Genomic DNA, 26,580 nt, shown 5'->3' with positions numbered 1-26,580 from the left:
CCATCCGTCAGCAATGACGGGAACAGAATGCGCAATCCAACACATGAGATTATGTTCTTGTTTCTTGTCCAATTTTTATCTATTTTGTGGGGCTCATAAAGCACCGCATTCAATTAATAAATTTCCGCTGTAGAAGCACTTCTGTTTCCGCCTTTCGTCACCCCTGCGTACTTCTGCACTTACCATCACCAAAAATGTGTTGCTTTAGAAGCTGTGCAATCAAATACTGCAAAAAAATGCAAAATGCAGCACATCTCAATAGCAGCGTACTCAATAGCCTTTATTTCGCACTGAGAATAATAGTTTGTACACGACATTAAATGGGGCGTTGTTACTTGTAAATAGGCGCAGGTGCACACAAATAGATTCCATAGACCCAGAATCGATACAGACACAATCAGTCTTTCTCTGACACTTCTAGAGGGATGCGAAACTCGTGCAAATCTCGAAACTCTTCTCACAACGATCACAGACTCATCAGGTTAGAACAGGCTCGCGGGCCGCGAGGGAAAACACGCACAATTTCAAGTTATCACAGCACAAGCCACAAAAACGTCACGGCACAAAACACTGACTAAGAATAAGACAGCAACAAATGCTTCACTCGACGAGGGTTTCCTCGGAAGAAAAAGAGGGGGCGAGACGAAGATTTCACTCCAAAGTTTGGTCAGGAAAAACGTACGCCGTGGGTCCAATAGCTACACCTTCACCCGCCAACAACGTTCAAGCCTGCAGCTAAATTTCGGGTCGCTGTGGTACCATGGCAGTAATTGCAAAAATAAGTGTTCCCACATATACGCCACTCTTGCTGTTCCAGTGATGACATATGGCCCCTATTCACATTCCGGAACCCTGAGCAAGTCGTTTCCTCCACTACAACTCTGCGGCACACGGCAATGAAACTACAAAGTGAATGCAAAGGCGAGTTTGTCAAGCCTGGTGTTTCTCAAAGCCTGACAAAGGCAAGTTTATCAAGCTTAGCATTCCTCAATTGCTGACAAAAGCGAGTTTATTAAACCTGGCGTTCCTCAATGCCTGACAAAGGCAAGGTTATCAAGCCTGACGTTCCCCAATGCCTGACAAAGGTAAGTTTATCAAGCCTGGCGTTCCTCAACGCTGACAAAGGCGAGGTTATCAAGCCTGACGTTCCCCAATGCCTGACAAAGGTAAGTTTATCAAGCCTGGCGTTCCTCAACGCTGACAAAGGCAAGGTTATCAAGCCTGACGTTCCCCAATGCCTGACAAAGGTAAGTTTATCAAGCCTGGCGTTCCTCAACGCTGACAAAGGCGAGGTTATCAAGCCTGGCATTCCGCAACGCCTGACAGCCACGACGACTGTTCAGAAAGTATTCTGCCAGCAAGTGGGCACAGATACACGGTTTCATTCATTAATCGAATGAGTGTATTACAAAATGATTCCCAACGTTCCCACTCCATCCCCCTTTCAGAACGGAAAGTGCAACCGAAGTGTGCTTGCATTCTCTGCTTACGAATTGCGTTGAACGGAAAAATGTGCGAACGTGTGCATTGCTTGAAGCCACAGGGAGCCTAATTACCATTAACGCAACGAATGGCATTTATATCTCGTTCCATGCACACACGTGTGTACCAAGCTCAAACCGTGCTCAAAGTGAATGCAGCTTGCAGAAGGAACAAAGCAAAAGTACAAGGACCTCGCACAAGTACCGAAAAATTCCTGAAAACAGTTACTAAAACGACTAGCTTTGCTGGAGTAAGTGCCTTCCCGTCACCGATGAAGACACTTGCCTTTATCAATGCTAGGCTTTTCACGACAGTACCAATTGTTCAGGTAAAGAAACGCAGCGACCTTGTGCAACGTGTTATGTGATGGGGCCTCTTAAAAGTTTTCTCTTTCCCAGTCAAACACTCGGAGCAGGTACTCAAACCGTTTCCGCATTGGAATCAAAGGGACACAATTGGGTGCAGTCCCGAGAATGTAGCGTTCAAATATTCCAACGAGCAGTTACGAACACTCACCAAATGACTCGCGGAACGCGAATCATGCTCGGGGCTGAGGAAAGTTTACCCCGGTTAGTGAGAGACAGTCGTTGAAATGGGAAGGTAGCGCAAAGTTTCAACGGCTAACAAAGACAAAAAGGGGTCTTAACTAAACCTTGCACAACTGTCAAAAATGACAAATTTGTGAGGGGGAAAAAATGTGGACAAAAATCTCGCGTACTCTTAGCAAACCCACCCTGGAGTGACTTCATTTGAGAACTGTGCAGTAAACCGTCTGTTTCGCCCGTATCAAATGCCTCAGCAAAGAGCTTTTATTTGACTGGAGGAGGGAAGCACAATGTAAGCACCACCATCCAGTGCTACAATACCGACAAGCAATGAAGTTCAGTAACTGCATCCCTCTGCACAACTCACTTGAGTGCGAGACTGACAAAAGTGTGTAGGGGGGGAAAGGCCATTGTTGCGTTCACAGGTGCCAAACGAAGCAAAAACGCACAGCGAGGAGCCACTCACCAACATGTACACTTGTTACGGCACAGTGTATAAAATGCAGAAAATGCGGTCCAAAAATGTGCGTTTGCAGACACAGAAATCGCCAATACCTCACAGCACACAGCGAGGTACAAATTGTTTTCCAGCGAGTCGCGCGAAAAAGCTAAGTATTTAGGGTAACACAAAACGCACAGGACTGAGAAAGACGTACCAGAGATTCAAGTGATGAAACGCAGTGTTACAGTGAGGCTTTTCGGAAAAACCAGCAGGGCAGCCAGAGCGCTGGTGACGGGAGGGATGCAACCACCAAGCCTTTCAACCTACCGCTACGGATGGACTGAGGTTTAAGAATGGTAAGGTTTCGTTTCCCTGTTCATTCACCATTACCCCACCCAAACTAACGACTCCACCCACAAGTTCGCTCTCAGCACCCAAACAGCTGCTTCAAGACAATTTCTGTTGTCCTTGCCAACTTTACAGCACACCACAACTTGGCTACGTTTAAAGGAACCATCTGAAAGGACATTTTTTCACCCACACAGCACAGGTCTACAGATGGGACAAGAGCTTCACAAGTCCAGGGATGAACTGACAACTCACAAAAAAAAGTACAGTGCAAGGTGCCAAGATGCAAGCTCAAGTTTCGCCCATAAGGGAATTCTCAGCTCATGAATGGTGGCACGAGGCCTGCTAAGTGATTGTGACAGCTGTGCCAAGATGTACATGGTGCGCTGTATGCAGGAGCGATTCTCCCTTGCTTCTCAGAACGCTCCGTCCACATCACCGATACTGGACATCGCCATCAAGTCGATGATGAGGATGCTTTCGCTGACATTAAAATCAAGACCTGCAAAGCAGTACAAACTTGCTGAATGCAACTAAAGGACTTGCAGGAAGAAGAAAAAATCATTTCCCACTTGTGCGCATCTCAAAGAATGGTACAGACATTCACCAAGTAGAGGTACTGAATCTGACAAATAGCATTTCATGATTTTGGGCCATTCGTGTCACAATAATCCAAAGCCAAAAACAGAGTGCCCCAGGAGAGAGGATGCGGAGTTCAACAGCAACCATGCAGTTCTGCAACAAGAGGATTTCAGAGCTACCCTGTTCACAGACAGGTGAGCCACATACTTAACCCGCGTTCCTGCCATTGTGGGGACGTCGTCTCTCCGATCTTGGCGTGGGTCTTCGTTCGAGCAAGGACTACTCAGAGAGGGCCAAATCTCAGTGCACGCCTGTGCAAGAAGCCAAAATGGAGTGCAACTGGCGCAACCGAATGGCCCATGGAACGACAGAGGACACGAGGCAGAAAAATGAGTAGCGGAATAGAACGAATCCGAGCCGAGACAGCTTTCCAAGCCTGAGGAGCAGCCGCAAACTTAATCAGGTGAGCTTGTCCGTCTCCGCCGTGTCGTTTGCATCGCTGGGCGCCGTGTAGCTCACCGCTTGAGTCGGGTACAGGCCCGGTTGTGACGGAAAGCGTTGAATGTGCCCGGGCTCGCCCTAAAAAGAGAGAGATGAAAAAAAAGAAAAGAAACGGGAGGTTAATCACCAATTATGACACAATTCTGCGTTCCGTTAGAGCAACTAGCCATTTCTGGCTGCTAGGGCCTTTCTCCTTGCCTGCACCCAGCAAAAAGGGGTTTTTGAATGTGAGCAGGGGCGAGGCAACCCAAGCACATTTCAGAGCATTGATTGATTGTAGGGTTTAACGTGCCGACGCAATGGAGGCAATGAAGCGCGCCGTAGTGGAGGCCTCCGGATTATTTTGACCACCTGGGGATCTTTAACGTGCGCCGAAATCTCGCACACACGGGTGTTTCTGCTTTTCGCCCCCATCAGAAAAACGGCCGCCGCAGCCGGGAATCGAGCCCGCGACCTCCACATTTTGGAGCAGCAAAATTTTGATTTTCGAGTAGAAGAACTTCGATTCAGCGCAGTTCGTAACATTTATTATGTCGCCTTTAGTGTCTAAAAAACCAAATTTGATAGCACCTCTTGGGGAAGTGCCCTTTTGAATAAGGTTGGAGTACACATAACAATGAAATAACCTTTAGAAGAATTCTTCTTAGCACAGAAGCACAAGGTACGAACTGCAATACCTGCTCTCAAACTTTTTAACTCTTTCTTGACCACACCTATTCAAAATCGTTCAATTTGACACTACCTTGGGAGAGCCCCTTTCCATAGCATTCCAGGCGTTGCTGGAACAAGTAAATTTGGAGTTAGCTCAGAAAATGTCCTATCAAAATCAGTTCTGTTTTCATTTTTGCAATAGAAACGTGATTTTTGACACGCTTTTGAATCACCTGGGTGGGGAAAAGGGGAGTGGTCATCGTGCGTCACTGCTACCAACGAAGAATGCGTGCCACTCGTAAATATTCTGCATCAGTGTTTTTTTTTTATCAGGGCACGCATGGTAAATCAGCAAACGATTTTCAGTTGTCAGGTTTGCAGTCAGACAGTAATAATCCCTGAAATTGGCTGAAAATATCAAGGAGTGCCTGTTTGCAAAGCTACTTATAATTACAGGCAGCAGCTTTATTGCCTCTGCACATGTTGTTTTAAGTTGTGTTGTAGTTTACTTACCACAGGACCATTCGTGAACAGTGTACAACAGCTTCAGTTTCGTTTCTGCATCACGAAATTCATATCTGGCACTACTTCGCAGTTACCCAACTTCAAGCCTACCTGCCATGGCACCTTGAGCGTCCGCGACTGATCCTCGAAAAAAGCACGCCGCTCCTGATTTCACTCAACCCTAACCAGATTTCTGCGATAAGAACTTCAGATGCAAGTCAAAAGATCACACCCAGTCGCCAGATTCTGGTCTGACGAGGAGAGTGCTTCAAACCGGCCTTACACACTGCCAGCTGTTCGCTTTCCAGTTTAGTTTCCATGCGAGGGTATATCCGGGTGTCTAATGTTGCTGCTTAGTTGAACTGTCTACTCGGACGGAGTCTCCGATAAGCTTTGTACTGTTTCATTTCAAAAATGTTAGGTGGCGCTGTAATGGAGGAGGCTCGTTTGTGCTGATCTTGTTTATCGCGCAACAGCTACACGGCCTAAGTTCGCAGGGCACGATTCTAGTGCATCGCACCTCATTCTTGCAAGCAAGGCTACAATAGCGAGTCAGAAGATTATTATAAAGTGTAACTTTATGTTTTGAGAGATAACTGGCTATGAACGTCACCAAGCATCAACCACGGAGTTCCGTTTTCAACTTCATGGTGTTTTTCCACACCGCGTGCTTGTCCCATATACTGTGCTGGCCGTAAATGCAAATTCAGTCATTGACAAGATGTTTTTACGTTATTTGGGGGCAAATTGGTGCCCTGATAATGTCAAACCACCAGATTTCTTCCAGGGAATTACCCGAAATCGCACATTTTGAAATTGAGGTTGGGCTTCACCGCATGACACGAGCACTGTGCATCCTAACAATTTTTTTAATATCTGACAAACTGTTACGTTCAAGTCAATATTTTTTCTACGGTGTGTCTGTGAAATGCTTTCCCTAAAAAATGCATATTCTAATTTTTTTCTACCACCGGTAGTTTGTTATACACAACTCCTTGTTTATCATTTTCTTCGACAACTTGACAAAAATGTTGATTTTGATTTTTTTTTTCGCAAATATGATGTATGAAAAGATTTAAAACACTGGTGTTATTGGAAAGGCCATTAAATATTCTGCATTTTGTGTTGCTGTACTTGGTGCCTAACCATTATTTTAGCAAGAAAAAAACGTTTCCTTGGACCCCTAAAAATCAGTCAATTTTCCCGCGGTCACGAAGAGTTAAATTGTATAGAGGCTGTATGCTTAGACAGAGTGTGAGATGGGCAAGAGAGCCCAGCCTGCACCACAGATGTATCGCAGGATGTATGCTTAGACATGGACATGGATAATGTGAGGGAGATTAAAAAAGAATATAAAATATGAATTGCCTCCGCCTGTGCCACTAGGTATAACAGGCTTAACCCAATATTAATATAAAAGAATTGGCCGAGAAGCAAAAGATGTTTTTAACCACCGAAGTGGAAATAAATGAAAGGGGAACAAGCACAAAACTCCCACCTCCCCTCGCGGGAACCCCTGTGTAGATGCGACGCATAGGCGGAGCGGCGAAGGGAACGCGTTTTATAGCGCTCATAACGTTGAGGGGACTGCGTAAGCTGGTCCCAGTCGATGACGACGTTGGCGTACTTGTAAAGCGGCATGGACTCTAGGTGTTTGAGCCAAGCGTGGATGTTGCTTCGCCGGAGAACGGCACACCGGTTATATGCGCAGCGCGCCCGAAGGAGAGGAAACCGCGGAAGAGAGAGTACTGCACATGCGCTGGCCCCAGTGCGTCTGCCGCGGCTATGACGCAACGTGCCGCGGCTATGACGCAACGCAATCCAACACAATCCACTTTAATCCAATCCAATCCAAATCCAATCCAACCGAATCCAAGCCACGCCAATCCAATCCAATCAAATCCAATCCAATCCAATGCCCCTCGCGAGAGAGTGTTCGTTATCGGAGAGGAGAGGGGGTGAGCGGCGGAGAGCGCAGCTCGCGCGGCGAGGAGAATGGCAGAGGGGTGGACAACGCCGACAACAACGACGACGACGCCGGAGGGACAAGGCGAGTGAATCAGATGCTCTGCATCTAAAAGCTACCAAGCGACACCACAGCCAGGAGAGCGGGCCCGGGGAGACTCCAGCGGAAAATGCTGCAAAAAGTTTTAAAATTGAAAAACATAGCCATCATAAGTTTTGCAACTATTTGAGTGCTGAAATTATTATTGCCATTCCCCACTGCATCGCACAACCGAGTGTAGAGCCACAGCAAAAGTTGCACAAAGCGAGGAGGCGGTCGTTGCACCATTTCAATCCCCAAAGCACACGTTCGCCCAGATGGAGCAACGTGGCTATGTTAGCCACCTCACTTTTGGCATTAAAGTTAACATCGTGTGCATCAATTATACATCAATACTCACACAACCACTCCTATGATCAGGCGCGCATGCCCAAACACATCACGGTGATGCAGCGTGTGCCGCAACCTAATTCTGAAGAGCCAATCGTTCCATTCCCGAGCGTCGCAAGCTTGCTGTCTGACACGGGAACAACTGAACGTTTTGTAACATCGCAATGAGTCCCGTCAAGCTGCTCCGCGCAGCTTTTTGTGGCTGCTCCTTTCCCTGTACCCACCTGTAAATAAAGTTGATTTGATTGAACGATTGGTGAAATGAACTAGCCAATTCTGGCTGCTTAGACCTTCCTTCCTGCACCTAGCAAGATGCTGTACTGATGTCAGTTTAAATACGAGCGACCACTCTGATGTGGACACGAGGGGATGCAATGTTTTTTTCCACTTCATTACGATTCAAAACTAAAAACAAAAATGGATGTTTCCTAGAACGATGGCTCCAGTTACACAAAGCTTGGTTTTGAAGAATTTTATTAAGGTGCAAAAGCAAAAATTACAGCAAAATCAAAACATGGACCAGCCCACTCTGCCAACCAATCTCCATGCCTGTACTAAGACAAAAAAAAAATGAAAAAATAACTGGGTATGTGCGAATAATAAATGCTCATGAATTGAAGCGTGTATGTCTTAATCGAAGCTAATGTTTAGCTATTTTGAATAAGAAAACTGAAATCTAAATGCTCAAGCATGCCCCACTAACTAGCCTGAATAAAAACCAAAAGGCTCTTTCCAAGAGCATTTGCAAAATTTTTTTGTGGTGTGAAACAAACCTACAGATGCTATCCTGCTGCTTTTACAGGCCGACAGTGGAAATTTGTGGCGAGCAGGATAGCATGAGTATAGTCCGGCCGACAGTAGAAATTTGGGGGAAGTGAAGGTAGTGAGGCTATAGCACTAGTAAAACTGGAAAACCTGTACACGCAATGCCTAATGACTGCGAGTGTACCCAAATCTTGGAAGAACGCGAACATCATCCTAATCCATAATAAAGGCGACATGAAGGACTTGAAAAATTACAGCCAACCAGTTTACTGTCAGTCGTCTAAAAGTACTAACCAAGGTAATCGCTAACAATTTCTGCAACCTTAGATTTCAGTCAACCTAAAGAACAAGCAGTGTTCCGTAGCAGATATTCAACAATGGACCATACTCACACGATCAATCAGGTGATAGAGAAGTGCGCTGAGTATACTGAACCCCTATATATAGCCTTCATAGATTACGAGAAAGCATTTGACTCTGTCGAATCCTCAGCAGTCATTCAGGCACTACGGAACCAGGGTGTAGGTAAGCATTGTGTAAGAATCCTAGAGGATATCTACAATGGGCCCTCAGCTGCCATAATCCTCCATAAGGAGAGCAGTAAAATACCTATAAGGAAGGGCATCAGACAAGGAGACGCAATCTCTCCAATGTTATTCACAGCATGTTTACAAGAAATATTCAAAACGTTGGATTGGGAACAGGTGGGAGTAAGGGTTAATGGAGAATACCTCAGTAACCTCAGATTTGCTGATGATGTTGCCTTGCTAAGTAACTCGGGAGACAAATTGTAAAGCATGCTTTCCGCACTGGACAAACATAGTAGAACCATGGGCCTGAAAATTATTGTGCAGAAAACTAAAGTAATGATCAATAACCTCGGGACAGCACAGCAGTTTGAGATAGGTGGTGAGGCAGTAGAAGTGGTAAGCAAATATACCGTATTTATTCGAATATAAGGCGAGGTTTTTTTCAGAAAACCGCGGCCTCAAAGTCTACCCCCGCCTTATATTCGAGGGCGGGCTCCGAGATCAGGAACGGCGCGTCGCGGGAAGTCATAAAAAGTGAAAAACAGCCAGAAAAAATCCAGTATGTTTCAATCCACAAACCGAGTTCAAAACCGCAGCCATATTTCTTTCTCTATGCCGCAGCCAGTTTACCACGTGCGCTTCGCCGCTTGCATGTGCTTGTCTTTTGTGTTCCCTCGCTGGTGTGCGTGTAGCGGCAGCCTCCCGTGACAATTGTTAGAGTGTGCTCTACCTTCGTTCGGCGAGGCATTTGACTGGATTACCTACGGAAACCTTTCCGTTATGACTAGTGATCATGGCAAGTCGTCGTCGTCATTACGATGCGGCATTCAAGAGAAATGTGATTACCGATGCCGAAGCTTTGGGCAACTGCGCTGCAGGTCGGAAGTACGGCGTTCCAGAAAACAATGTGCGTCGTTGGAGAAAAGAGAAGGGGGCCCTCTTTGCCTGCGCTGCGACGCAGAAAGCTTTCCGAGGACCGCGCAAAGGTGTGTTTCCCGAAGTGGAGGCTAGTCTGACTGAATTCGTCACACAAACCAGGAGCCGTGACTTGACTGTGACAACGGAAATGCTACAGATGAAAGCCCGAGAGTTCGCAAAAGATAGCGGCATCTCCGGGTCGCAGTTCAAGGCCAGCCGAGGCTGGGTTCAGAATTATATGAAGAGAGCCGGGTTCTCACTTAGAAGGCGGACTTCTATTACCCAAAAGCTTCCCGTGACTACGAAGAAAAGCTGCTGTCTTTTCGGCGCTACGTCATCGGACTGCGAAGAGAGCGCAACTTCCTCCCCGGCCAGATCGGAAACGCGGACGAGACCCCGATATTTTTTGACATGCCGTCGGCGCAAACGGTACACACAAAAGGTGATCGCAAAGTACGCATATGTACCGCAGGGTGCGAAAAAGCGCGGATCACCGTAATGTTAGCGTGCACCGCCGACGGGCACAAGCTGCCGCCTTACGTGGTGCTGAAGAGGAAAACGATGCCTAAAAACGAAAATTTCCCAAAGGGTGTGCACATCCGCTGCCAAGAAAAAGGCTGGATGACGGAGGAGCTCGTCATCGACTGGATTACAACTGTGTGGTGCCAGCGCCCCGGGGCACTGTTGGCTCGCCGATCGATGCTCGTCCTTGACGCTTTTCGGGGATATCTGACCGAGGGGGTCAAGAAAAAGCTACAGGAAGAAGCCACCGATCTGGTTGTCATCCCCGGAGGCATGACGAGCCAACTGCAGCCACTGGACGTGTGCTTAACAAGCCTTTTAAGGACCATGCAAGACGCCTCTACAACGAATGGATGGCCTCCGACGAAACGGCCTTGACACCATCGGGCCGTTTGAAGCGTGCATCTCCGTCGGTAGTGGCTTGCTGGATACCCGACGCTATGGTGGCAGCTTCTTTCAAGAAGTGCTGCATTTCTAACTCGCTGGACGGCACTGACGCCAGCAAAGTTTGGGAGTGCACCAGTGACAAGGACAGCAATGATGCTTCAGACGATGACAGCTCGTGATTATGTGGTATCGCGGCTGAATTTTGCAAACTTCAAAGGTAGGAATTTGAATAAAGTTTCTGGCGGGATCTCTCGCCTTACATTAGTGTGCAAACTTTTTTTCCTTTTCTCCGGTCCTTCAACTCCCCCCTCGCCTTATAATCGTGACCGCCTTATATTCAAACAAATACGGTATCTACTTAGGCCTAGTTGTGACCCCAGATCCCAACCATGAGGCAGAGTTATTAGAAGGATAAGAATGGGGTGGAGTGCATTCGGCAGGCATTCTCAGATAATGAATGGCAGCCTACCATCATCCCTGAAGAAGAAAGTGCATGACAGCTGCATCTTACCGGTACTCACCTACGGGGCAAAACTTGGAGGCTCACTAAGAGGGTTCAACTTAAATTGAGAACGACTCAGCGGGCAATGGAGCGGAAAATGATAGGTGTAACATTAAGGGACAAGAAGAGAGCGTGGTGGGTCAGGGAACAAACGTGTGTTAAGGACACGTTAGTAGAAATTAAGAAGAAGAAATGGACGTTGGCACGGCATGTAATGCGAAGGCAAGATTACCGTTGGTCAATAAGGGTAACAGAGTGGATCCCTAGAGAAGGCAAGCGTTGCAGGGGGCGGCAGAAAGTTACATGGGCAGATGAGATCAAGTTTGCGGGGATGAATTGGTTATAGTTAGCACAGGACCGGGATAACTGTAGATTAATGGGAGAAGCCTATGCCCTACAATGGGCACAGATAGGCTGGTGATGATGATGATGAAAAATCAAGGAAAGCCGTTTTAGGAGCAATGTGCCCCCTTAAAGCATGCACTGTTCTACTTTTATTATGTAATTCTGGCTCATAAGAAAGAAGTGCTTTCAAGATTAGCTACCAAAAAGCACTTTCAGAATTTCCCACAAAAAAAAGGTGCGCTGAGCATGTGATTTGAAAACCACCTATCGTGCCTCTTGTGAACTGTACCCAGCATCACAAGCTGGCTGTGAGCTGTACCTGAAACTTGTGCACGTAAGCGTGTTGCGTTTGGTAACTTCTTGGGGTTCCCCAATGCTGGTTTCCCCTAATCTAGAGCTATGTGGGAGGTGCCAAGGTAATTTTCCCCGACTTGTACTGCTTGATTGATAAATTCCCTGACCATTCCCTGACTTTTCCCCGTCTTCCTGGTCACTAGACACCCTTGATGATATTAAATTTTATAAGGGGAGCTTTCATCTCAGGTGGTGACTACAACCACAGGTATACTGATGAACGCGCAGAGATGGCACTGTCCAATACCCTGGAAGCTGCAAAGTAAGGGCTCCTAGCGGAAATAAAGTTACTTTGCTGTTGTTGTTGCAGTGTATTGGTGTAATCAGGGGACATTGTTACATTCTGATAACCTATATGATTAACACAATTCTCCTATAACAAACGAATATACCGTATTTTCCAGTGCATAAGACGCACTGTTGTATAAGACGCACCCCCCCCCCCTTTCGCAAGATTTAAAGTAAAAAGTAATATACAAGACGCACCTTTATAAAAGAGCTCAAAAACACTGTTATAAATGTAACAAAGAGGTTTTAAAATAAAACTTCACTGAAGCGCACGTTGCAGATAGAAATTACCGAGTTTTGGCAGCTGCAAGTGCACTGAATAGCGCGCGGTACAGCAGACGCCATGGCAGCAGCCGACTTCGACTATGTGATCGAGCTAAGCAAGCAATAGCCGCTTCAAGCCAGTAGTAGCCTCAAAGCTTGTAACCAAGTCGGGACACCATTTTGCTTTTTTGGAAGGTGTGCTTGGAGTCCAAGGTCTATGTGGATTTAATCCTGCAAGATTTTCATTCTCAGTGCTTCTAAAGCGGGCGCCTCCGTGAATGTTTGCCCAGTGGGTGGTGGTGGACGCTTGGGCAGCGATCCCGAAGCCACGGTGGTGGCATCGCCCCGCAAGGGCTACATTTGTAATGCTCTTTATGGCACCGAGAACGCCGACCTTTCCAAGTGCAGAAGTGGGAAAACTTGGATACCATCCCATCTGAGGACAGCAGTTTCTCAGTGTGCATGTCGTCTCGCTCCGAACAAATATCTCTGTGCGCAGACAGTTCATGAATACTTGGTGTCTGCTTTGCTGAAAGGTATTGGTATACTCTGTTACAACTTAAAAACGGCACCGAAGTTGCCGCTGTGCCTCATCACCGCAGCCGGATGTCACTCCGCGCAGCACAAGTAGCGCGTTACTGGGAATATTTTGAACATGGCACGAGCCGTTTTTGTATCTTTTTGGACCTAATATGCTTATAAACCACTGCAGCGACGGCAAACGAACTACGTGAGAAAAGGCAGACGATATCACGCATTCGTGGCAGTCTCCTTTCAAAACGCGCGCGCCCGTTGACATCCGGGTCCGTCGCTTAGGCGGAGTGATACCGTACATGAGCTGGTGCCGTTCTTAACTTGTTCCCGAGTATAGAAATACACTTTTTTTTACTCTCTAAACTGCACCCCCACCTTATAATCGTGACCGCCTTATAATCGAATACGGTAATATGTAGGTGAAAAAAAATTACGAAGCAAATATTGCACAACCATGGAAACATCCCGCATAACTGCAGAAGAAACACTTTATTCCCCGAAGCCACCTTTACCCTCAGATGCGCTCTCGAAAAGTTCGGAGAGCTCTGCCGGCAGCGTTGCTGGGGCTTCCTCAGCTTCCTCTTCTGAAGCGCTGCTGCCACTGCTTTCATCGAGTTCAGGCTGCCCGAGCGCTGAGGCGAGAAGGCCTGCCTTGCAGAACCCTGCAGTTACCGTGGCCTCTGATAGCGCACACCAGGCATCGCGAACCCACTCCGCAACTCCCCTGAGCGAAGCACGCCTTATGCGCCCCGTTGCCGTATAACTGCGGTCTCCTTCGGTCATCCACGACTCGCAAAGGCGCCGCAGAACAGCTATAAAGCTGCGATTCACCGCGATGTCCAGGGGCTGCAGTATTTTAGTCATCCTGCCTGGGATAATTGCGGCGGAGCAGTTTTTTGTTCAAATCCGCTTGAGCAACAGCTCGGTTATATGTGCCCGCATACTGTCCATGACTGGGAGGCCCTTTTGGCATGAAAAAAGCCACCTGGTCGCTTTGAGAAGCTCTTCTCGACCCACCTGCCCATCGTGTCTTCATTCATCCAGCCCTTGACATTTGTCTCTCTGACAACGCCCGGCAGGAAGGACTCCTTGGGCATCGTTTTCCTTTTAAAAATTATCATTGGCGGAAGCTTTTGTCAATCGGCGCAGCACGGCGTGCGAGCACAACCGTGAAATGCGCTTTTTTGTGGCCTGTGGTTTTAATAGTGATCGCCTTATCACCTTTTGGTGCCCCACTCCTTTCCACGGGAATATCGAATGTCAGTGGCACCTCATCCATATTTAGTATATGGCTGTCGGTGATGCCCTTACTTTCAATTTCTTTCTTTGCGAAAGACCGAAGTTTTTCCAGCTTCTCCTTAAAATCTTGCGGCAGATTCTGGCACGTGCTAGTGCAGGCTCTAATCGCCAGCGCTTTGCGGCGCATGAATCTGGAGCACCAGGACGGCCTGCCAACAAAACCAACGGCGCTCATTTTCTTGGCCAACGTCTGTGCTTTGAGGCGCAGCTGCACCGTCGACAAAGCCCTACCTTGCGCACGCTGTTCCAAAATCCACGTATGCAGGCCTGCCTCAAGTTCTGGCCATTGGGCCTTCTTGCCATGGTCCGCCTTTTTGCCACTTTTCATGGCCTGGAGCTTGTCCGTAGATTGTCGCCATGTGTGAACCATCTTTCCGGTGACGTCGAAATGACGGCCTGCTGCTCGGTTCCCATGTTGCTCGGCGTAATTCACAGCAGTCAACTTAAACTTCGCTGTGTAGCTCTTTCGTTCAGGTGGCATAGTGCAGGTGAACGTGTGAATGACAGTGAACGACAGCAAACAGTGAACGACAGCGATGAAACCGAACTGAACGAACGAAGCTGCAATTGGCGGTTGGCCAACTTTCCGGTCGGCTGGCTGAGCCAGTCGTGCCTGCAAGCAGCGCAACTGCCACCATCTTAAGCCATTTTAAGTAAGCGCTTGCGGCCTCCGAAACCTCTGCAGCCTCCGGTTATTACATTTATGACGCATCATTTGCATCGGGCTGTTCTAATAGCAAAAAAAAAGAATAATCAGCATCACTACGAGTGTCTTCAGAATTTAAAAAAAAAATACACATAAGACGCACCACTGTATAAGATGCACCGCCGAAAATTCCCGAAAAAAAAAAAAAACGAGTCTTATACACTGGAAAATATGGTAAGTGGCAGTTTTAGGGGAAAAGGAGAAAAGCAAAGGTTAGCTCTACGAAAAAAAATCACGCACTCCTCAATCGAACAACGACGATGGCTAACGCAGAACTTCTTTGTGAGGGACTCCTTGGTTGTCGTCTCCAACCATTGTCCATGCACCCATCTCTAATTCCCATGGAGGACAGAAAAGGTTAGGAGAGGCCCTAACGTCACATTTGTGAAGCCGCGCCCACCATGACATGAGCCCACTGAGCCCAGCACTCTTCCCCATTCTCCTCTGCTGTTTCCGGTTTGATAACAGCTTCACGGTACGGGCGGCTCGCGAAAGCTAACACAGACGACGGGAGCAGTGTTTGGGTCCGTACCGCACGGCGGAGTGCGCTACGTCTCAGCTGCGAAGAATTTCGCTTCGCTTCACAATGAAGAAACGCACAGCAAGCAAAGCACCGACTGTGGCTCTCGCCAATGCTGAGCGTGGAGGCTTTTGCCTGCAGCAGCCGGCGGCAGCGGCGGCAGCGGCGGCTGCTCGCTCCACCGATCTCGACATGACGCCAGCGCCGCTGCGGCCGTGGTACGAGTTGGGGCCGCCTCCAACAGCAAAGTTTTCAAACTGACCTAATCTAAAAACATTTGCCGTAGCAACTGCGCTGTGTTGCAAGCGTAGCGAGGCAGCTAGAGTGAAAGCGCCGTAAAAAATTGCCCGTGGCATTTGGCCAGATTTAGCCGCCGCAGCCGTAAAAAACTAGGCAACGCTGTCTATGGGCCCAACAAAAATGACGTCACTTCCTCCACACTTTTAGCAATGCGTTGAGATGCTAGGGGCCTCTCCTGAGTAATCTTTCCTCCATGCCAATTCCAGACTAGTTCAACCGTGACAGAATAGTGCAATCGAATAGACGTTGACTTTGTAATGCGAGGGACTGAGGTTCGATTCCGACCATGAGAGGCATTTTAATTTTTCCTCACTTCACCCACAATCATCGTCATCACCAGAGAAAATTGGCTTTCCCAAAGTGCGTTTTGGGTGGACTACAGACGACATCAGTGCGAGGCCGAAAGCTTCGCTTTAAAACTCGACACACGGGCGCAACGGAAGGCATAAAAAATTAGCCCGATTTATGAGCCCTTTCAGAATGCCCATACGGCGCGGTGGTACATACTGTCCCCGCTATGAAACCCTCCACCTTCTTGCGGGTCCCTTTCCCTGCCCTACCAGTGCATGAATTTTACTTCCAAAACACGCTCACACTGAACGTTTAGGCATGCTGCTCGCAAAAAGGCCTTTTATGCCTAATATGTACATATAAAAAAAAAAGAGTTCAGACCAAAATTGATCCAAGTGTGTGATCACATTGTTCGATGGATCTATGAAAACTTTTTCTCATGCCGTGGGGGGAGGCAATCTTTCGCAAAAAAAAAAAAAAAAAAAGACCTTGTTCAATCACACGTGATGCGTGATCACACACATCACATTGGCAAACCCGACTTTTCCTATACACGGAAGTTGAGAAATTCCGCTTCAGAATTTGGGCTGTGCAAGCACCCCTGCCTCACTACAACGGGGGGCAAGTGTATTGGTGCGTCATCTAGGCAACAAAGACCGAGGTTTCCTCACACTTGCTCAATAACGCAACTTGATAAAATAAATGTTGCCTTTGAAACTAGGAGACATTAAATTTAGCAAAGCTTTGAAGTGGGCTAGTTGATTACTAATAGCTGAAGTATGTAGGTGCTCTATTTCACACACACATTTGAGATGGATGGGAAGAACAGCAAGTGTGGTTGCACTGCACCTCGTCTCTCGTTCTTGCCATCCATCTTGCTTCTTAGTGTCCCACAGCCCACCTACACACTTCAACAGGAAGCATTAAATTAGGTGGTGTTCCCTTACGCTTCCGCAATTTTTCTTCTTGACTTACGGCAGCAGCCGCAAGCGCTTGAGCACTACTTCGGCTCTCGGTCGACGGGTGTCCGGCCAGTCAACTTTCCCCGTGCTTGGCCCCAGGGCAGGGGCTTATCGCAGACTGGTTTTTGATACATGCGGCCTATGGGGAGTATCCCAACTGGTGTATCCTGAGCAATTCCGGGACAAAAAACTACTTTCGCCACTGCCCAATGTCAACGCCTTTTTGTTAAGAAAGCTTTATCATGGCTCCCAGAAAATCACATCTTCCCAATGTCCAACACAGGATTACACAAAGGAACATTGCACGGGGAAAAAAGGATTCTGTGCACATCTTTTGATTAAAAATCCACTGGGACTTCTTAGCTGCCCTTTGAGTGCGTGAGTTCATCAGAGCAAGTCGAGTGCGACCACAATATCATCACCAGCCAGTCTACGCCCACTGCAGGGCAAAGGACTCTCCCATAGATCTACAATTATCCCGGTCCTGTGCTAGCTGCGACCAATTTATCCCCGCAAACTTCTCGATCTCATCTGCCCATCTAACTTTCTGCCGCCCCCTGCAACGCTTGCCTTCTCTAGGGATCCACTCTGTTACCCTTAATGACCAACGGTTATCTTGCCTTCGCATTACATGCCCTGCCCACGTCCATTTCTTCTTCTTAATTTCTACTAATACATCCTTAACACACGTTTGCTCCCTGACCTACTCCGCTCTCTTCTTGTCATCTTCTACTCCATTGCACACTGAGTCGTTCTCAATTTAAGTCGAACCCTCTTAGTGAGCCTCCAAGTTTCTGCCCCGTAGGTGAGTACCGGTAAGATGCAGCTCTCATACACTTCCTTCAGGGACAATGGCAGGCTGCCCTTCATTATCTGAGAATGCCTGCCGTATGCACTCCACCCCATTCTTATTGTTACACCACAATATAAGGATGCAAAAAAGAAGCATCAGCTGAGGTTAGGCCCATTGCCACGGAGACAAGAGGCGCTCCCCAAAAGCAACTTCCTTTTGCTGTTTACCTGCATGTCACCACTTTAGCGCGGGAAAGCCCGTTGCTCGTAGCGGAGAGCGCCAGTGGATGATGGCGGCGGTTGATCATGAACGCTCAAAGCGCAATAAATTTGGAGCCCGACCAGTTCTCACTTCTGGCACATCATACATTTTGCGTGTATTTTAGCGGGGCAGGCAAATTTTGTGTCCCCGTTTTCATGGAAACAGCTGACGCTTTGCATGTTCAAACTTCGAAATACTTCGAAAATTCATTTGAATTTTTCCGATTGTGGCGTTGAATTCAAATCCAAGTTGAATAGTGTTTTATTTGCCGTGACATTTGAATGTTTCAAATACTTGCGCACCCTGGAAATAACTTATCTCTGTTTACGCCGAAAAAAAAAAGTGCTTGTAGTTCACACAACACTTAGAGAATAGCGCAGCATAATTCGAGGCCTCTGATTAACACCCTTTGATTAAGGGGGACACTGGTATTAAAACAGCTTCCTTTAATATTCACGTAAACTTTATGAAACTTGGCAGTCTCGCTGTTTTTTTCCCACTCATTTCCAACATGCCATTATTTCTTCAGTTGGTCAATTAGTTCCGATGATAAGAGATAATTACCCATTTTCAGGGGTGCTACTGACTAATTGCAATTTGGAGCAATTTTTGGAGCACAAATATTTAGGTTTCGGATCACGTTTGGAGCAGCCAAATAGAAGTTTTAGAGCACTTTGGAGCAATGAATTATGAATTGTATAGACATATAGGAGGGTTTTTCGGGAGGGAAATCGCAAGTAACAATGGGTTGCATCGAGAATGAAATGCTGCCTTAAGGAAAACTAGTATATGTCTATACAATTGGCACACTGAAGACAGTTAGAAGATGATCACAACTTCTTTATTTGAAATGAAACTGATGAGCCCACTGCACCCGCATTCTAGAGCTACATTGACAGCTGCCAGCTTGGCCATGTTCTCGGCAAGGCTAGAATTAGCCTCAGAAAGTAGCACCTGGCTACATTCAACATCATCCATGGTCCTCCTAGTCCAAAATATTCCGACAGACTCCTTCCTTCAGCTTTGTTTTGACACTCTTCATTGTGTTAGGGTCGTCACTAAAAAAAGCAAAGGAACTTGTTCCTTGGCAGGTGAGCAACACTTTTTTCAATAGAGTCAACCAAAATGTTGGCTGTGGCACGACCCAAGTTAAAAGACTGCAAGTGTTCAATGACAACTTTGCACCAAGCCAAGCACATGGAAGGAAACACAGCATGTTGACGGAGTCACGAAATGCTTTCACCCGCGGCCGCACTGCTCAATAGCATCCCAAATCGAATGCACTGAAAAGGCAAGTTTCTCGCACAAGGGCGAAGACAAACGCAAGCGGAAAGAAGAAAATTGTAGGGCAGACACGCAACTACACCGCGGCCGCAACTTTCAGCCCAGCGGACCGACCGCGCACGCCGTCAACGCTGCCGTTGGAGCGCCGGAGCCGCCGCCGCAGCCGCCGACACAGCGGAACTCGCGACCGGAGCGCCCTCTCAGCGCCTACGGTAAAGTCGCGCCCGCTTTGGAAGGCGCAGTTCCGAAACTGAAAAAAGTATCTATAAACGTTGTACCGAGTGGTACCTGTGACAAATGCGACAAATGGCGCCGAAGAGCAACGCCTACAAGCATACAAAGCCCACCATTCTCGCGCTGTTTTGGTACACCCGCCAGGAGGCAGTAACAACTGACAAAAAAAAATGCTGGCAGTCATTTTGGAGCACACTGGCGCAATACTTTGTGTTTATATCAGTTTGGAGCAGAGAATTTGCCTTGGCGCAAATTGGCGCATTTGGCGCAAGAATGGAAGCCCTGCATTTTTGGTCAAACAATAGACACAGCAGTGTTGGTCATAAAACTGCAATCTCTATATTTTCCAATACTATGAACCCCGGTGAGTGCAATAAGAGAAGCGGTATTTTGATGCCCCGCTTGGAACTAATTTTACAGCTCATTAAACTTCAGTGTATGAAACGGCCATTCGAAATGGTTCTTTTCCACTGGTGCCGCCACAGTTTATTGAGCTGTAGAATGAGTTCCAAGCGATGCATCAATAAGCTGATTCTTTTTCTTACTGCATTCATCAGGGTTCATGGTATTGGAAAATACAGAGATTGCAGTTCCGTTTCTAACACTGTCTTGCCTATTTGTCATGTGGTAAGACGAGCCCATACCCAAAGGGGGATTGGCCCCAGAAGAAGATGTTGGAAGAAAAGATGAAGAGAAAGAAGAATCGGCATACGGGATGGCGAGCAGGATTTTGAAGTGACCAATGAAGAAGAAACACAGGGTAATCGAAGAGGAGAAGGAGGTAGCTTGTCCAGCAAATGGGAGCCTCACACGGTAAAATGCGAGGTGGAGAGGAGGAGGACAAAGTGGAGTGGACAGAGTGGAACGAGGTCTTGAGAGGAACGGTGGCAAGTTCGGGCCGTGCCCCACAACGCACCAGCAGCATCGCACCGTTTAGCAGCGGGCAGCTCGGATTCACCTATTATCAGCAGCTTCGCTCTGTTGGCCTCCTGCTGAGCCGCGCTGCTCAGCGAAGCCGTGGCATCGCACCGCGGTCACCTGGACCACTGACGACCAGCACGGGCCATCGCGACGTGCTTCGACGTTCGACAATGCGGAAGCCTACCCACTGGGCCACGCCATCGGCATCGCACCTGGTTCATCGTGGTACCAGCGGTAGGATGTGTTTGAAGTTGGCATAGACGGTTAATGTGTTTTAGTGACTTCAGGAGTAGATTTTTGATAGTGTGAGGTTGTGCTTTTTTTTGTGTATAGTGTGATATGCTTGTGAGTTTATTATGATCGCGTTCGTTTGAGGTTTTGGTGTTGTAAATATATTGTGTGGAAATCGAATGCTTCAAAACGAGCCTCATTTCTCTGCCGCGTGAGACGCGTGACACCATTGTTTGACCAAAAATGGCTAATTATCTGTTATTATCCTGGGAACTAACCTACCAACTGAGAAAATAATGGCATATTTGGAATCAGTGGGGAAAAAACAGCAAGGCTGACAAGTTTCACACAGTTTACTTGAAAATGAAAAGGAGTTGTTTTAAGACCAGTGTGCCTTGCCCCCTTAAGGCACTGCACGGAGTCACCCAACATGTTTCTGTAATACTTCTCTTCCCTCACACAATGCCGATACAACCTGAAAAATGAACACTGAAGATAGCACGCAAGTTCGGTTTGTTTGAAAGATTGCCACGAGTAAAAGACAATCATGCCAACTGTAAGAGGAGCTGCAAACAACAAAGCTCGCAAAGAAAGTGAACTGACGAAAGAGTGGCACCTAACCAGGCACACCCTCACACTGTCTACGCAAAATTACGTGGACGAGTTAAGAGCTTCGCGGATGCCAGCAAAAGCTACTGTCAATAAATACGACAGTGCCATTGTATTGGCACTCCCGAGTGTGTCTGATCTTACAACATACTACACCTATTCAAATTGGGATTCACTTATCAATAAATTCCAACAGCAACTTTGAAACCACACTGGGCGTTCACAAAAACCCCTGGTGCCACTGCTGGAGAAGTACACTTTCGTTTTCCGTATAGTTCATACTTTGTGAGCTAGGCAGCGATTTCTAAAACCTGCCACAAAAAAAGCAAAACTTCATCGTAACTGCGTATCAAAGTGGCCGCATTTGCACGCGTGCTGCTGTCACATGATTCCACTGCATCTTTGGGTTAATTTCCATGATGTGATCAGTAGCAGTGAACCTGTGGACAATGTGAATTGTCAAAATGTAGCCCTCAGTGGTGTAACCAAAGGAACCAGCCTTGAACACCAGCTGCCCGTTATCAGTATGTTTCGGTTTCTCCTTGTACTTTTTTTTTGCCATTCTGTAGTTGGTTCGTGCCCTTTATGGATGTCTCGAATGCTATTTATGTGATCTATTGGGTGCAAACGTCGTTTGGACACAACTTGCTGCCTCTGCGTCAAGAAAGACTCGCATTTTGCTTTGGGACTCTTAAGTCAAAATGCCCATCTTCCTCGCCAGTCTTTCTTCCTTGAAGGAGGAGATACCCAAGAGGAGAGACTGCTTTACCCAACGGCGTGCACGGCTGAAAGGCAGGAACTCATTCTTGTAGCTAGAAAACCGCTCGAGCTAGGACTCTGAAATCCGCTCAAAATTTAGCTAATAAGCTTTAAAATATTTCCGATATTCAAAAATGTTTTTTCTTTCTTTTGAGATGTAACACAATTGACATTTTGTCTGGGGGCTTGCTAAAGGTTTGGTTTTTGAGAAGTTATAATTTAAATTTTTGCATTAACGTATTCTTTTGTAGCTCATCTGCTTGATCTAAAGCTAATTTTTAGCTAAGGACATTGCTAATATACGCAAGAAAACTTTTTATATCTAAAAAAAGTATTTTTTAGTTTTTACATACATACGGCATTTCCCAGCGTTTTGACAAAATTTTGTCTGACAAATTACACTTCATTTTGAAAGCTCCATTATTAAACTCTGGTTTAATTAAACATCCCTGAAATATCTACATCTATTAAGCTTCATTTGTATGTTCCTTGCATGTTTTTAAGACAACCTTCCTGGCATTTAAAAAACTACTGGAACCAACCAAAAGCTTTTTCTTATAGCATTTGAAAAGGCTGCAAGTAATTTTCATGTAGCTGACTAAACACTCAAACTAGGTCTCCAAATTTTAGGTGCGAAGCCCCATAGGGGCTCAGGCTGTTGGCGTCTAACGTGGTCGTAACCGTCGTCTCATGTAGCCACGGCACTAAAACACCGGAACACTCGTTTATGCCTCACGCTACAATGTAATGCGTGAACAACGCCGGGACACTAATTCACGGTTCGTGCTAGAACCCTTCGCGCTTCAAAGACACGAGACTGTTACAGCCAAGCTGAATACCTCTACCCCCCAACGGTTTCATCTCCTTGGGCAAAAACCGCCAAGGCACCAAGAATACACTTATGCACTGCATGCTTCGCTCCTCCACAGGTTTCACATTAGGGGAGATGGCCCGGGATTTTTTTTATCTCCTCCTTACCTCTTCTCCTGTTTTCTTTGAATCTGCCCTTCGATTCACACCTGTCTTTTTCACTGAGGATATTGCTAATGCACCTATGTCGAATTCCCATGGCAGATCCAGAACATTTTGGGAGCAATGCTTTTGCTTAGTTCGGCACATAGGGAGGAACCAAAGCCTTTTCCAATGGCAGATCAAGGGTGCCAGAACCACCAAGCTTGCTCTGTGGAGCAACCAAAGCTCCAAAATTCGAACGCATGCAGCGTCCCCAAGCAGGAAATACCACATTTGCGCTATTCTAACGTGCACTTTTTTTTTTATGAAAACAGGCGTTCAAAAATACCTGCATGTTACAATCGGACTCTAAAGTGAAAAAAATCGAAACCGATACCACCAACTCTAAACTAAAACGGTGGATGAATGATAAAGGCTTCGTTTAAACGCAAACTAGTAATCATCTTGGTGGATACGGAAGGAAACCGCCCAGCATCCCATGCATAAGTCATCCCGGTGTCGCGTGTTCATGATTGGTGAAAATAAAGGCACCGCATTTTTAAGTCCAAAGCTTCACGGAAGGGCTCTAGCAGCCCGTATGTTTAAAAAAAAATGTTTCTTTTTTTAACCCACCTCGGTGGCTCAGTGGCTATGGCGTTGTGCTGCTGAGCACGAGGATGCGGGTTCGATTCCCAGCCGCTTCTCTGATGGAGGCGAAAAGCGAAAACTCCCGTGTGTGCGAGATTTCGGCGCTCGTTAAAGATCCCCAGGTGGTCCAAATTATCCCGGAGCCGTCCACAACGGCGTGTTTCATCGCCTGCGTTCTGTCGGTGCGTTAAACCCTTCAATCAATCAAATAAAAAAAATGTTTTGTGCAATTTCTGTTAACTGCATTGTTTCGTGCGCGCGGCAGAATCAGCAGACTTGTTTTTGTGGTTTCCGCGTGTTTAATTCTACTGCCCGTTACATCGGGGACACGTTAGAATCACGCAAATATGGTAAATGCCGCAAGCGCTGCCGTGCTTGCACTTGCTACTTCACGAAGTGAGTGCAACTCGAACAGCTAAATTTTCACATCAAGCAGCAAGGAGCCCAGCTCCAACGACTGGATGGACATTGCATAGAAACATGCTTTCAGCACTTCATTTTCTTTTTTTCGCCTGCCTGCAAAAAGGCCATGGGCGGCGTTGGGCGTCGCTGAGACTAAAGTCTTTTCATTGGCAAAGAACTAAGGGAGTTTAGTCGAAACTGCGAAAGGACAGGGCGCTTGCAGGGAAGCAGACGAGTCTGAAAGGGGGCCCAATGTAAAGGCATCCGCAAAATTCCTGTTCTGTCCACGCTTCGGCAATCTGCTCCAGTGGGAGTGAGTGCATTTTTAAGGCAGTTTTTTGAGCACCTCCTCTTGCAAGGGACCTGTGCTCTGCAGCAGAGCTCAGAGAACACTCACGATCTACGACTGAAATCCGAAATAAAATTTTTTGTACAGTCAAACCCCACTACAACGACCTCCACTTCAACGAAATATTTCCAATTCCCCATCAGTTAGCCATAGAAGTCAATGCAACAAAGTCCTTGCCTCAACGAACCATTTGTCTGGCTTGCTTTCGCTTCAATAAAATTTTCACTCCTTTGGGGCTGGGTTTGAAAATTTGTCTTACAATAAAATAAGCATATCGCCCGCTATCTGTCACTTTTTATACATTCAGGACACTTAGTGTCACTGAAAATGCGCACCGCGCGCCCACACCACCACCGAAAACAAAAACAGTCATAGGTGGGCACCATTGTCTGCTGTTGATAACGATGTGGCTGGCCATCTTTAGATGAGTCGCAGGCCTGGTTCGCCAAGCCAGAGCTACAGCCAATCCGCATCCAGCTTTCCTGCCACCGCTAGCCACTCACCACCATCTCGCAGCTTCGCAGCCATAGGCTTGCAGCTTGCAGGAATCTTGCACGTTTGTAGTCGCCGTTTCGCTAGTTTGAAAATTGTGAACTCGGCTCTGAGCATTCCGTGCTTGCTTGTCGCCACATCACCTCGAGAAGCACCCGTGCTCACGGCACAATGGCACCCACCAAGCGGTGCCACTACACCGCGGCTTTTTTAAGCGGAAGATAGTCTTGGAGGACGAGAGTACTTCGAACCTCCGAGCACAGCGCGAATTCGGCGTCGATGAGAAGAACGCGCGCCGATGGCGGAAGCAGCGGAACGAACTTTTCAGCTGCGCTGCTAAGCGAATGGCCTTCGCAGGACCCAAGAAAGGTCGGCACCACGAGGTGGACAAGGAAGTCGCCAACTTTATCCGGCAGCAAAGAGAGGGTGGAATGCCTGTGCCGACAGAGATAGAAAAAGGCGAGGAAGATCGTAAACGTACGAGGCGTGGCACGGACTCAGTTCAGGGCCAACAGGGGCTGGGTCACTCGCTTTATGAAGCGGTTCGTGTTCTGCCTGCGACGGCGAACCTCTGCGTGCCAGAAGCTTCCCCTGACTTCGAGGAGAAGCTGGTCGCATTCCAGCGCTTTGCAATGAAGAAGCGGGTGGAAAAGCAGTACCGGCTGGGCCAGATCAATAACGCCTATCGGACCCCAGTGTATTTTGGCATGCCTGTGGCCTGCACCATGAATGACAGGGGCGCAAAAAAAAGTGAGTCAAAACTGCAGGCCACGCGACGCAGCGCACCACCGTGATGTTGTGCTGCATGGCCGATGGGAAAAAGCTGTCGCCGTACATTATTTTTAAGACGAAGATTCTTCTAGCCGGGGAAGTTTTCCCTACGAACGTCGTCGTGCGAGCCTACGAGAATGGTTGGATGAGTGGTGCTCTTGTCGAAGATTGGGTCAAAACTGTTTGGCAGTGCCATGCCGGTGCTTTGCTGTTTAAGGAGTCACTCCTGGTTCTGGACTCCTACCGCAGCCACTTGACAGATGCTGTTAAAAGTCCGTGCTTTTGAAGGGCAGTACGGACATTGCCGTAATTCCCGGCGGTATGACGAGCCAGCTGCATCCGCTCGATGTGGCCGTCAACAATCCGTTTAAGGACGGGCTGCGGAAGCATTACAATGACAGGCTGACGCTGCAAGATCACCAGCTGACACCGACCGAGCGCATCAAGCCAACAGGCGAGCTGGGTCGCCGCAGCACAGAACAAAATTCTGTAAGTGCAGAATTTCAAACGCACTGGACAGTGCAATATGGGAAGAGGACAGTGATGCCCACGACAACGATGAGTGAGCATTCAACACGCTACGACAAGCGCCGCAAGCGTAATAAAGTGCAAGTTCTAGTTTCAGTCCAGTGCTTTTCAAATGCAGAGCATTTCTTTAACTCACATGTAGCATCCGCCGTGTGTCCGCAACAGCTCAGCGCACAGGTGCGCCCTCTCCCCCACTCCTCTCCCGCATCACGCTACCCTCCTCGCTCTCGACAACAGGTCCGCACCCCTCCCCCTACACTATATAAAAAAAAAATAATAGTTATCGGCGTCTGGTTTCGATCCCACGACCCTGTGGGCGGAACGCGACGTACATGGTGCTCTTCCCACTGCGCCACAAAAGCGACACAGAATCATAGGGTACGAATGCGCCTTATATCCTTGACTCATTC

At 47.4% G+C, this 26,580-nt stretch overlaps 1 protein-coding gene across 1 annotated transcript in view; it reads right to left on the bottom strand.

Annotated features, from left to right (window-relative positions):
• Positions 1-255: 255 nt before the first annotated feature.
• The window catches only part of LOC144138823 (uncharacterized), a 35,283-nt gene continuing 8,958 nt past the window's right edge, over positions 256-26,580 (bottom strand). Inside the window, exon 3 of the mRNA XM_077671304.1 lies at positions 256-3,978. Coding sequence (XP_077527430.1) covers positions 3,859-3,978 — 120 coding nt within the window. The 3' untranslated portion in view covers positions 256-3,858. The remainder of the gene's footprint in view (positions 3,979-26,580) is intronic.

Source organism: Haemaphysalis longicornis, unplaced genomic scaffold (assembly GCF_048455015.1).
Source record: "Haemaphysalis longicornis isolate Haplotype H1 unplaced genomic scaffold, Haemaphysalis longicornis Haplotype H1 scaffold_5, whole genome shotgun sequence".
Lineage (NCBI taxonomy): Eukaryota > Metazoa > Arthropoda > Arachnida > Ixodida > Ixodidae > Haemaphysalis > Haemaphysalis longicornis.
The sequence above is the reverse complement of the archived record's forward strand: the minus strand, read 5'-3'. Positions and strand labels throughout refer to the sequence as shown.